A 13,546-nucleotide genomic window follows, 5' to 3' on the forward strand; every position below is an offset into this window, starting at 1 on the left:
GACAAAGGGTCACCTGGACTCGAAACGTTGGTTCTTTTGTCTCTTTACAGATTCTGCCAGACCTGCTGAGATTTTCCAGTATTTTCTCTTTGGTTATAGGATACTGTAGTTCCATTTGAGAGAGCCTTAGTCTTTGCTATCACATCATCATCACCTTCGACAGTGCCCACTGTCGCACACGCACTGAAGAAGTACCCACTGAATCATGAACGACACTTATAAATATTTTGGTACACTTTTATCCTTCAGCAAGAAATGGAAATATCTCGACAAATTAACTAGTTCCTTAAACTGGACTGAATTCTAAAATAAAAATAATAAAACTCCAGTGTTATTTGTGTTAAATGTCTATATTTGCAGCACACCTGGTGACTGATGACGCCGACACACCTGACGTGGCAATTGTGAGTCAGGCGCCCCCCTCTGGTTGCAGTACCGGAGATAATGGCGCAGGCGCAGTTAGCAGGGGGCGGGGGGATACGAAGCGGGGCAGCGCAGGCGCGGTGACCAGGGTTCAGGGTTCAGGGGGCGGGGGGGAAGCGGGGTCAAGGCGGCGGCGCGGTGAGGGACGGCGGGTTGCTGGATCAGCCTGGCGCGCAAATGTCAATGTGAGGGGTGGGGAGAGTTGAGCGGCGGCGGCGGCGGCGACGCGCTGTTTGTGGCATTCCTGGCTTTATAATCCCCTCATTCAGCACTCGGCGAGACGCATGCAAGGCGGCCTGAATGCAATGTTGAGAGGAGTGGATATTCGGGCAGCTGCAGCACGGCACTGAGTCTCTCCCGGACTGGGGACAAGTTTGCAAGGTGTGTGCGGGCTGCTGAAGAAGCAAACCTGGTGTTGTGCTGGAGGTTGGTGCAAAGATCAAAGCTGAGCTGGGGGCGGAAAGGGGAGGTCCAGGATTCTGATTTGTTCTTTTAAACAAACAAAACGGTGTTTGCTCCACCTTCATAAGGCCTCTATCAGTTTTATTTGTAAATAATGACTCTGTGAAGGTGTATTTCTATAGCATGTGGTTCCCCAAAATCTCTCACCGTTGACAGCACCATTTTCAGTTGTCCGGATCCGAGGGTTTGACAGGTACTTGGAGGGCTACATAACGAGAACCAGTTAGACCGGTGTGTATTTCCTTTAAGTGCATAACATCAAACCAGTGAATGTTCGCAGAAATATGGGAAATTGAGCAGGTACCCTTGCAATTTATGAAGATGTTAAAGATGATCAAAAGGAGTTGAGTTAGGCCTTTCTGGGGTGATGTCAGGACGCTCTTTTCATGTAAGGATAGTGGAAATCTGGAAGTTTCTCCCCAAAGTAACTTGAGGCAGGGGATTTATGGAAAGTTTTAAAGCTGAGGTGGGTAGGTGAGCTCTTTTCTCTTCCAACAGATGCAGCCGGACCTGCTGAATTTTTCTACCTCTTATTTCAGATTCCAGTATTTTGCTTATTTTATTGGGTGGATTACTGTTGGGGAAAGGTATTGGGGTTACAGAGCCACGGTAAGTAGATGGAATTAAGGTGCAGATCAGCCATGTATGGCCTAATCGATTACTTAAGCAGGTTTAAGGGGCTAAGTTTTTTCATCTGCTTCTGTGGGCATTTTGGCAATAGATCCAAGTCTGTAGCAGATGATGTTGCCAAAGTCTATTGCGCACGAGTTATAAACCTGTGGACTTTTTATTCTTTCATGGGATGTGGGCATTGCTAGCTGGGCCAACATGTATTGCGAATCTGTAATTGCCCTTGAGGTAGTGGTGGTGAGCTGCATTCTTTAACCACTGAAGTTCCTGTGGTGTAGGGGCATCCACTGTGCTGTTAGGAAGGGAGTTCCAGTATTTTTACCAAAGAAGAGTGAAGGAATAGCAATATAGTTTGTGGCTTGGAAATAAACTTATAGGTGGTGTTGATGCATCTGCTATCCTTGTTCCCCTGAGTGACAGAGGTAACGGGTTTGGAAAGGTGCTGTTGAAGGAGCCTTGGTGAGTAGTTGCAGTGCATTTTTGTACGGTAAGCACTGCTGGCACTAATTGTCAGTGTGGTGGGACTGGATGTTGATAGCGGATGGGGTGCTGATCGAGTGGCTTTTTTGTCCTGGATAGTGTGAAGTTTCTTGCGTGTTGTTGGCGCTGCACTCATCCAGGCAAGTGGAGAGTATTCCATCACACTCCTAACTTGGAGATGTTGGAACAGCTTGTGTGTGTGTGATACGGGGTGGGGCAAGTGATGGTGATGAGAAGGTGAGTTATTTTCTACAGAATTCACAGCCTCTGACCTGTTCTTGTAACAAGAGCAGTTATATGGCATGGTTAGTGGTAAATCACAGGATGTTGATGGAGGGGCATTCAGCATTGGTAATGTTATTGAGTGTCAAAGGGCAATGGTTAGATTCTCTTTTGTTGGAAATGGTCAATACCTGACACGAGTGTAATGCAAATGTTACTTGTTGCCACTTGTCACCCTAAGTTTCAATATTGCCCAGGTCTTTTGCTGCATGTGGGTGGATAAACCTGGCAGTTTTCTACGATGCTGGGACGACGCCAGTGTTGTAGCTATACTGGAATAACGTGGTGAGGGGTGCATCTAGTTCTAGAGCACAGGTATTCAATACAGTTGCTGGAATGTTGTCAGGACCCGTAGCTTTTGCAGTATCCAGCTGTTTCTTAATTTCATGTGGAGGGAATCGACTTGGCTGAAGACTGACATCTGTGATGCTCGGGAGCTCCAGTGGAGGTTGCGATGGACCATTCACTCGGCACTTCTGGCTGAAGGTTGCTGCAAACATTTTAGCCTTGATTTTTGCACGTGTGCTGGGTCTTCCAGTGTTGAGGATGGGGATCTGAGTTTAATTGTCCGCCACCATTCACAACTGGATGTGGCAGGACAGCAAAGCTTAGATCTTATCTGTTGGTTGCGGGATTGCCTAGCTCTGTGTATCACTTTCTGCTTATGCTGTTTGACATGCAAGCAGTCCTGTGTTGTAGCTCCACCAGATTGACTCTTCATTTTTCAGTATGCCTGATGCTGCCCCTGGAATGCCCTCCTGTACATTTCATTGAACCAGGGTTGTTGACAATGGTGGCATTCTGGGCAATAAGGTTGTGAATTTTGGTTGAGTACAATTCTGCTGCTGCTGTGGCCCACAGTGCCTATGGGTGCCCGTTCTTGAGTTGTTAGATGTGCTATGAATCTAACCTATTTACCCGCTGGTAGTTCCACATAACACGATGGCAGGTATCCTCGGTGTGGAGATGGGGCTTTGCCTCCGCAAGGACTGTGCTGTGGTCACCCCTACCGATACCGAATTTCTAAATTAAATCGTGGACAGATGCGTCTGCGGCAGGCAGGTTGTTGAGGACAAGTGGGTTTTTCCCTCTTGGTTCTTTCACCACTAGCTGCAGTCCCAGTCTAACAGCTATGTCGTTTCGGACCCAACCAGCCCAGTCAGTAGTGATGTTACCGAGCTATTCTTGGTGATGGACATTAAAATCCCCCACTCCACGGTACATTCTATCGCCTTGCCACCCTCTGTGCTTTCCCCAAGTGGTGTTCAAAATGGATGAGTATTGATTCATTAGCTGGGGGTGGGTGTGGAAAGTGGAAACCAGCAGGAGGAGGCTTCCTTGCCCACGTCTGACCTGATGCATGAAAAACTCTGAAATCAAACTCCAATCAACCACGCTAGGTCCAGAGTCAACGTCGTGGAGTGACCGCTTAATTTCTTCCCAACTGTACACGACAATAACACCACTGGTGGGTCTGTCCCACCGACAGGACATTGGCAGGGCTGGTGGTGATGGTATTGTCTGGAGCATAGTCATACTCACTGAACTGGACCTACAGATCATGTCAGGTTGTTGCTTGACTAGTCTGTGGAACAGCCAGCCCCCACCCCTATATTTTGGCTTAAGCCCCTTAGATATTCGTAAGGACGACGTTGCAGGATCAAGAAGGATGGGTTTGCTGTTGGCATTTCATTCCTTTTTGTAGCCAAATGTTTTGTTTTTAGAAAATATTTTATTGAAGCATTTGTAATTTTCATAAATAACCGTGCGGGCCGACACGAGCAAGAACCTTAAAAACAACATCCCCTACTACCCCTCAAGGGCAGCACGGCAGCACAAGTGGCTTCACAGTGCCAGGGTCCCAGGTTCGTTTACCTGCTGGGTCACTGTCTGTGCGGAGTTTGCACATTCTCCCCATGACTGCGTGGGTTTCCTCCGGGTGCTCCGGTTTCCTCCCACGGTCCAAAGACGTGCAGGTTAGGTGGATTGGCCATGATAAATTGCTCTTAGTGACCAAAAAAAGGTTCGCTGGGGTTATTGGATTAGGGGGATGGGGTGGAAGTGAGGGTTAAATGGGTCGGTGCAGACTCGATGGGCTGAATGGCCTCCTTCTGCACTGTATGTTCTATGTAAACTACTCTGCCTATATTTCCTAATTACCCGTGCACTAGGTTCCCTGTCCTTGTCTTACACTACCATTCCTCCCATCCCCCTTACTGCTGACGTTCAATTTTCCTTGAAGAATTCGATGAACGGCTGCCACCTCTGGGTGAACCCCTGAGTTGATCCTCTCAAGGCGAACTTAATCTTTTCCAGACTAAGAAACCCTGCCATATCGCTGACCCACGCTTCTGACTTTGGGGGTTCTGAGTCTCTCCATCTCGGCAAAATCCGTCTCCGGGACACCAGGGAGTAGGCCAGGATATCGGGCTCCCCCCCCCCCCCCCCCCCCCCCCCCCCCCCACCCCCACCGGGCCCCCGGATCTTCCGATACCTCAAATATTACCAATTCTGGACTCGGAGTCACCCTCCCTTCCAGGACCTCTGCCATAACGTCTGCAAATCCCTTCTAGAATCCCCTCCACTTCGGACGCGCCCAGAACATATGTACATGATTCACTGGGCTTCCCCCACAGCGCCCGCACCTATCCTCCACTTGCTCAAAAAAAATTTCCTCATCCGGGCGACCGTCATGTGGGCCCTATGAACCCCCTTGAACTGGATCAGACTAAGACTGGCACAAGATGAGGATGAATTAACTCTCTTCAAAGCCTTTTCCCATAATTCGATTTCCAACTCTCCTCCCAGCTCCTCTTCACCTCCCCGATCGGAACCCCTTCCCACTCCATCAACTCCTTGTGTATCTCCGAGACCCTCCCCAGTCCCCGTTTTTGACATCATCTTATCCTGTAGTCCCCTCAGGGAGGAGGCGAGGACAGCTTGGAGCCCGCCTTTGGACAAAGTCCCGCACCTGTAGGTACCGACCCCTGACACCCCCCCCCCCCCCAAACACAACCCAAAGGTGTGCAGGGTAGGTGGATTATTGACAGTAAATTGCCCCTTAATTGGGGGAAAAATACTAAATATTAAAATAAGATAATGTTGCTGAATCTGAGAAGCAGTTTTTTAAGCAAATAATTTTATTTTTAAGCTTGCTTTAGCAATGGTAGCTTGTAAATAGATAAGTTTTATTTTGGACAAGCCTGCTCTTTGATGATCTTTTTTTTGAGGTGCATCAAAATTTTATTCACAACTGTATCAATCAAAAGAAAATTTAAACGCACAGAGAAAAATTCACAAGAAAGTAAACAAAGCACTGTAATTTCTTAAGATTGGAACCAACATCATTTTGACTGCTTGTACTTTAAAAAAAAACCATCACGTAGCAGTCTAAACCCATTCTATCACAATGAGCTCTATTGCTGTTTAGAATACAGCTCATAGAACAGCACAGAACAGGCCCTTCGGCCCGCAATGTTGTGCCGAGCAATGATCACCCTATACAGGTTGGAATGAATTTGTACAATTTAATGTATTCACTGAATACTACAATATTTACAAAAAGTCTTGAAAATTCCAGAAAGTGAGGATTTATTTTTCCTGGTCTTTAGATAGGGGTTTTCGGAATAGTAGAATATGTGGTTCTGGTTCATGCATTATGTAGTGGACCCAGCCCAGAGACTGCTGGACACCTAGTCTTCGCCACTCGTCTTCAAACATAAGATGGGTTTTTGGTACCTGCTTTGCAAGTTCTTTGGGCAACATAACATGCCTGTGTTCGTACTGGTCATCGTAATACTTGTTCGAGTAGTAAATTTGTTTGTTCGCCATGCCTGTATTTCTCTCTTTGTCAGCGCCGGTTCAGCAAGTGACCACGCCACTCGGCAGTGAGTTGAGGCAAACCCTCTCCTCCAACCGCCGCGCCTTCCAACTCGCAACCCACGAGGCGATGTGAATCGCACGGGCGCGTACCCATTGGCCGGCTGCTCTGACCCTCTTTGATAATTTTCAAAGGTGTTTGAAAACATCTTGCCAATATTTTTTTGTGGTCTTTTCCCTTGTAGATCCTCATTTTCTATCATGTCGTCCAGTGATGGATTGATGCCAGCAGCAAAACGTGAAAGTGAAGAAGAAGTGATATTTGTGAGCGTATGTATTCAAATGTTGTGTATTTCTCCACGTAGCTGGTACTTTTTCTCTCTGATCAGTTGACCACAGCACAAACTTTGGGAAGACCTCTCTGATCCAAGTGGAGGTGAGGCAGCTCTTCCCCATTATCTTCATGTCCATGGACACGGCCCTCCTTTTGGGGAGATAGAATCATAGAATTTACAGTGCAGAAGGAGGCCATTCGGCCCATCGAGTCTGCACCGGCCCTTACAAAGAGTACCCCACTCAAGCCCACGCATCTACCGTAACCCAGTAACCCCCACTTACCCTTTTTGGACACTGAGGGCAATTTATCATGGCCAATACACCTAACGTGCACATCTTTGGACTGTGGGAGGAAACCCACGCAGACACTGGGAGAACGTGCAGACTCCTCACAGACAGTGACCCAGCCGGGAATCGAACCTGGGACCCTGGAGCTGTGATGCAATTGTGCTAACCACTATGCTGCCGTGCTAAAGATGCGTTCCCTGACCGGGAATCGAACCCGGGCCGCGGCGGTGAGAGCGCCGAATCCTAACCACTAGACCACCAGGGAGATGCATGGTACAAGCTGGTGGGCTGACTAGGTGGGACAGCATCATACAGGCTTGCAGTCACCAGAAATGACTGAGGTTTCCAGCGATCATGCTGTTTATTCCAAGAACCACCTCTGGGAGATGAACATCGTCCCTGTATCTTGTGACCAGAATTGGACCCTGTAGTCCAACCTGGCCTGTGCCCTGCTATTTTTGCAATAAATTAAATTTTTTTTTAAGAGTATCCAATTTGTTTTTCCAATTAAAGGGGCAATCTCGGTGGCCAATTCACCTACCCTGCACATCGTTTTAGGTTGTGGAGGTGAGAATGTGCAAACTCCACACAGACAGTGACCTGGGGCTGGGATGGAACCAGGGTCCTCAGCGCTGTGAGCTGGATGTGCTAATCACTGTGCCTCCCTCCTTTAACAAGAAAGCAGTGTCTCCCTGGGCTGGCTGACTTGTTTTGTTGTTTTTTTTTATTGCTGCCGCTAAAAAGAGGTAATATTTTCTCCCCTGACGGTCAATTTGTCTGAAAACAGTTTCTTAAAAACTAATGGACTGATTCAAAAGAAACCTGGTACACAAATAGGGTACGACCCAAGGAAGAACTGATTAGTTTTTGGTGAAGATCTAGATGCTGACCCTGGAATTATTTTGAAGAATCCATTAATATTGGGTGATGGGGTGGATTGACCATTTTCAGAATGTCGTGGGTTATTTTATTTAGAATGATCGTGTTTTCGGTTGTTGTGGATTATCTCAGCTGCTGTAGCAGAATTTGTCACCACTGTCAAAATACGAGCAAAGATTTCAGAGCAGTTTGTTGGATGGGGATTGGCTTGAAGCCTCTTCGGTGAGATGGAAGCTCTTAATAAAAAGGTTTCTTTATTCTTTATATTTCTTAAGATTTCTTTATATGTGGGCAGCATGGTAGCACAGTGGTTAGCATAGTTACTTCACAGCTTCAGGGTCCCAGGTTCGATTCCCGGCTTGGGTCACCGTCTGTGCAGAGTCTGCACGTTCTCCCCGTGTCTGCGTGGGTTTCCTCCAGGTGCTCCGGTTTCCTCCCACAGTCCAAAGATGTGCAGGCTAGGTGGATTGGCCATGCTAAATTGCCCTTGGCGTTCAAAAAGGTAAGTGGGGATAGGGTGGAGGCGTGGTCTTAAATAGGGTTTTCTTTCCAAGGGCTTGTGCAGATTCGATGGGCTGAATGGCCTCCTTCTGCACTGTAAATTATATGATTCAGCTTTGTAGTTGTAGAGGTAGTAACCAGGTGAGGAAAAGCATCAAAAAAGAGCTACGGTGACGCAGTGGTTAGCATTGCTGCTTACGGTGCTGAGAACCCAGGTTTGATCCTGGCCCCTGATCACTGTCCGTGTGGAGTTTGCACATTCTCCCCGTGTTTGCGTGGGTTTCACCCCCACAATCCAAAGATGTGAATGTTATTTCGATTGGCCAAGTTAAATTGGCCCTTAATGTGAAAAAAATAATTGGGTACTCAAAATGCCTTTTTAAAAAAAAAATGGAATAGCAATAATGCTGAATTAACACCGCTATATGCTCCACTCAGTGCCCTCTTCACCTGTTTTTGGTTTGATTTCGTTTGCATTTATTGATGAGCATTTTCCTTCATGGCTTTTACACTTAATTTTGCTTCTTGTCCCGTCCCTTCCCTTGTTTATCAAGTCATTCATCACCTTTACTTGGAAATATAGCCCCGTTCCTTCACTGTCGTTTGGGGCTGGAACTCCCTCCCTAACAGCGCAGTGGGTGTACCTGCACCTCGGGGACTGCAGTGGTGAGATGAGTTGAGATGTTGGGACGGCAGCGGTTCAAGAAGTCAGTTCCCCACCACCTTCTGAAGGTCAACTAGGGATGGGCAATAAATGCTGGCCTAGCCAGCGACACCCACATCCCGTAAATGAATAATAAAAAAATAAAAATAATCAGCCAAGGGATTCCCACCTAATGTGGCAAACATTCTTTGGAATTCCTTTTGCCCATCAAAAAACATTTAATACACGGAGGAGTTCCAGAGCAATGATCATGGAAGGTTTGGTTTTATGTGAAGGTGGGGTGTGTGTGTCCGTCTTTCAAAGGGGGGCCCTTTCTGCCGACGATTAATTTTCCGCGAAGAAGTCGACAAACGGTTGCCACCTCCGGGGCGACCCCAACAGTGACCCTCTCAAGGCGAACTTGATTTTCTCCAAACGGAGAAAGCTAGCCATGTCCGGTAGCCAGGTCTCCGACTTCAGTGGATTTGAGTCCCTCCAAGCTAATGGTATCCGTCTCCGGGCTACCAGGGAAGCAAGGGCCAGAACGTCTACCTCTTTCTCCTCTTGGATTCCCGAGTCTTCCGGCACCCTGAAAATCGCCACCTCTGGACTCAGTGCCTCCCTTGTTTTTAACACCGTGGACATGACATCTGCAAACCCCTGCCAAAATCCCCTAAGCTTTGGACGTGTCCAGAACATGTGGACATGGTTCGCTGGTCCTCCCGCACATTTTGCACAGCTGTCTTCCACCCCAAAGAATCTGCTCATCCGGGCCACTGTCATGTGAGCCTGGTGAACGACCTTAAATTGTATCAGGCTGACCCTCGCACATGTTGCAGACGCGTTGACTCTGCTCAACGCATCCGCCCATAGACCATCCTCTATCTCTCCTCCCAGCTCCTCCTCCCACTTGCGCTTCCGCTCCTCGGTCTGCGTCTCCTCTGACCCCATAAGTTCCTTGTAAATGTCCGAGACGCTCCCTTTTCTTACCCAACCTCTGGAAACTACCCTGTCCTGAATCCCCCTTCGCGGTAGGAGCGGGAAGGTTGACACCTGTTTGCGTAGGAAGTCCCGCACCTGCAGATACCTGAATTTGTTTCCCCTCGCCAACCCAAACTTCTCCTCCAGCGCACTCCTACTCGGAAAGCTCCCCTCTATAAACATATCCCTCATCCCCTCAATCCCTGCTCTCCACCATATCCGGAAACCCCCATCCATACTTCCCGGGGCAAACCGGTGATTATTACAGATTGGGGACCAGGCTGATGCTCCCACATGTCTCCTCCTTTGCCCCTAGACTCTCAGGGCTGCCACCACCACGGGGCTGGTGGAGTACCATGCCAGTGGGATTTCTGCATCGATTGCGATCACTACCTTCCCTACCTTCTGGGGGCATCATGATCACATTTAACAACCTTCTTACTTTGGCCACCAACTGCCTACCCTTAACAAACCCCATCTGGTCCACCTCAATGACGTCCGGGACACAATCCTCAATCCTGGAGGACAAAATTTAGGCCAACAGTTTGGCATCCACATTCAACAGGGATATCGGCCTATAAGACCCACACAGCTCCGGGTTCTTGTCCCGTTTCAGAACCAGCAAAATCGTGGCCTGTGACATCGTATGGGGCAGCAGCCCTCTTTCCCTTGCCTCATTGAACATCCTCATCACCACCGGCTCCAATATCCCAGAGAACTTTTTGTAAAACTCCACTGGGTACCCGTCTGGCCCCGGGGCTTTACCCGACTGCATGGCCTTCAGCCCTTCCACTATCTCTTCCAACCCCACCGGGGCCCCCAACCCTTCTACCAGCTCCCTGTCCACCTTTGGGAAATTCAGCCCCTCCCAAGAAATGTCTCATCCCCTCCGGCCCCGTAGGGGGTTCCGACCTATACAGCCTACTGGAGAAATCCCTAAACCCCTTATTCACCCCTCCCGAATCTCCAACCAGGTTCCCATCTCCGTCATTTACTTTCCCTATCTCCCTGGCTGCCTCCCTCTTTCTAAGCTGATGTGCAAGCATTCTCCTGGCCTTCTCGCCGTGCTCATAAATTGCCCACCTCGCCTTTCTCAGCTGCCCCACCGCCCTCCCTGTGGTTAACAAGCCGAACTCCGCCTGCAGTCTCCGCTATTCTCTTAAAAACTCTGGGGTCCCCGCATACGTCCTATCGATCTGTAGTAGCTCCTTTACAAGTCAGTCTATCTCTGCCCTGTCTACCTTCTCCCTATGGGCCCATATCGAGATCAGAACCCCTCCTACCACCGCCTTCAGTGCTTCCCAGACCATCGCTGCTGAAATTTCCCCCCTGTCGTTGACCTGCAGGTAGTTCTGAATACATTTCCTCAGCCGCTCGCACACCCCTTTGTCAGCCAAAAGTCCCACATCTAACCTCCAGTGCGGGCGCTGGTTACTGTCTTTAGTAACCTGCAGGTCAACCCAGTGCGGAGCCTGGTCTGAGATTGTGGTCGCCGAGTGTCCACCACCCCTGCCAATAAGGCTGCCCCCCCCCCCCAATGAAACCTTTCAGTTCCTTTGCCATTGCTGGCACCCTGCCCGTTTTCGAGCTTGACCGGTCCATGCCAGGGTCAATAACTGTGTTGAAGTTCCCTATCATGACCAACCTGTGCGAGTCCAGGTCCGGTATCTTCCCCAGCATCCTCTTTATAAACTCCACATCATCCCAATTTGGCGCATATGCATTTACTAATACCACCTGCACCCCCTCCAGTTTCCCACTGACCATAATGTACTGACCTCCCACATCCAAAACTATTCTACCCGTCTCAAACACCACCCGCTTATTGATCAGGATTGCGACCCCGCTTGTCTTTGAATCCAGTCCCAAGTGAAAGACCTGACTGACTCGGCCTTTCCTCAATCTAATCTGGTCAGTTACTCGAAGGTGCGTCTCCTGCAACATTATCACGTCTGCCTTCAGTCCCCTAAGATGCGCAAACACATGCACCCTCTTGACCGGCCCATTTAACCCTCTAACATTCCAGGTGATCAGCCTAGTTGGGTTTTTTTTTGCCGATCAGCCATCCCCTTTTTGGGCCCGTCTCCAGCCCATGCACTGCCTCCACCGGCTCACACCCAGGCAGCATCCGCACCCAACCTCCTCTCTGTCCCTTGGCCCAAGTCCCTCCCTCGTCAGCAGAACATCCCCCCCCCCCCTCCCCCTTTCCCAGCAACAACACTCTGTAACCCAACCCCTTTGATAAAGCGGACATATGCACACCCCCCACTGCGCTTCCGTGAGCTAGCCCGCCCAGCTAGCTTGGTGGTCCCTTGGCGCCGGATAGTCTCCCACCCATTGTAACCCCTCCCCCCCCCCCCCCCCGCTTATACAAACATACTCCGACATCAAACAATCCCTACACAATTGGCCAACAAAAAAAACACCAAAAAAAACATGAATGTTGCAGGAAAGTTCAAAAGTTCTCAGTGTCCCACCAGTCCTTTCCTTTTCACGAAGCCCAGAGCGTCCTCAGTCAATTTGAAATAAAAGTGCTGTTCCTCGTACGTGATCCAGAGACAGGCCAGATACAACAGTCTGAATTTCACCTTTTTTTTAAAGATTCGACCTAATCTGGTTGAAGCCCACTCTTCTCCTGGCCACTCCACACTCAGGTCTTGGTAAACCCACAGGGTACTGTTGGCCCATTTACAGTTCCGTGTCTGCTTGGCCCACTGTAGAATGCGCTCCTTATCCAAGTACCTGTGGAATCTCACTACTATTGCCCTCTGGTGGGGGGGTCTCCCGTTCGCGGCTTCCTCGCGCGTGTTCTGTGAGCCCTGTCCGCCTCCCAAGAGCTGGGAGAATGCCCCATCCCCCAGCAGCTTCTCAAACATGTCTGCGATGTATGCCCCAGCGTCCGCACCTTCGGACCCCTCTGTGAACCCAACGATTCTCAGGTTCTGCTGGCGGGACCTATTCTCTAGGTCCTCCACCATCTCCAGGAGCTTCTTCTGCTGGTCTCTCAGCATCCCCAGCTCCAACTCCACCGCAGTTTGATGTTCCTCCTGCTCAGCCAGCGCCTTCTCTACCTTCTGGATTGCCCGATCTTGGGCGTCCAATCTAAGCTTCAGCTGCGCAATCGACTCTTTTATCGAGCCCAAGCAGTCCCGTTTCTGCTTGGCAAAGCCTTCCTGAATAACTTGCATCAGCTGCTCCGCTGGGTCGACAAACCAGAGGTCCAGTCCTCTGCCATGCTGTCTACCACTGCAGCTTCAGCCCAAGCCTTCTCTGGCTTTCTGTTTCTGCCTTTATGAGCACTTCCAGTCCTTCTCTCCATGCATCAATGTGGGAATTCAGTACACAATTGCCTCTATCATCAGTTTTACAGTTCAAATATAGAACATAGAACAGTACAGCACAGAACAGGCCCTTCGGCCCTCAATGTTGTGCCGAGCCATGATCACCCTACTCAAACCCACCCTATACCCGTAACCCAACAACCGCCCCCCCTTAACCTTACCTGGTAGAAATCTGGTAGAAAATTGGGAGAAAAAGGTCCAGAATTCCGACCCGAGCAGGAGCCACCAAATGTGCGACTTACTTCTTCACAGCCGCGACCGGAAGTCCCACACGGGCCGTTTTGACTGTCCCATTCAATCCCCGAACATTCCACGTGACCAGCCTGGTCAGTGGGCACCCTGACAAAGGCAAGAAGTAAAAACAAACAATGAATCTCCCACAAGGTCCGAACAAAAAGGCCCACCCCTCATCCCTTAACAAAGCACAGTGTACTGGCCTAACCCCAACCAGAGCCGGAAAATGGGGGGGGGGGGGGGGGGA

At 49.4% G+C, this 13,546-nt stretch overlaps 2 protein-coding genes and 1 non-coding gene across 9 annotated transcripts in view; 1 reads left to right on the forward strand and 2 right to left on the reverse strand.

The window, feature by feature from the left end:
- The first annotated feature begins 542 nt into the window (after positions 1–542).
- znf451 (zinc finger protein 451) overlaps positions 543–13,546 on the forward strand; it is a 102,815-nt gene continuing 89,811 nt past the window's right edge. For 2 of the 7 annotated variants that reach the window (XM_038800649.1, XM_038800652.1), the window contains exons 1-2: positions 543–849; positions 6,342–6,426. In XM_038800649.1, the coding sequence (XP_038656577.1) occupies positions 6,358–6,426 (69 nt within the window). In that variant the 5' untranslated portion in view covers positions 543–849; positions 6,342–6,357. The other 5 variants (XM_038800648.1, XM_038800651.1, XM_038800653.1 and 2 more) reach the window with 3 other exon arrangements.
- Positions 5,869–6,124, reverse strand: LOC119967747 (cyclin-dependent kinases regulatory subunit 2-like). Its single transcript, XM_038800656.1, has one exon. It carries the CDS (start codon positions 6,106–6,108, stop codon positions 5,869–5,871), a length of 240 nt encoding a protein of 79 aa, XP_038656584.1. The 5' UTR covers positions 6,109–6,124.
- trnae-cuc lies at positions 6,914–6,985 on the reverse strand. Its single transcript has one exon. It is a non-coding gene; the product is annotated as a tRNA-Glu (tRNA).

Source organism: Scyliorhinus canicula, chromosome 6 (genome assembly GCF_902713615.1).
Source record: "Scyliorhinus canicula chromosome 6, sScyCan1.1, whole genome shotgun sequence".
NCBI lineage: Eukaryota > Metazoa > Chordata > Chondrichthyes > Carcharhiniformes > Scyliorhinidae > Scyliorhinus > Scyliorhinus canicula.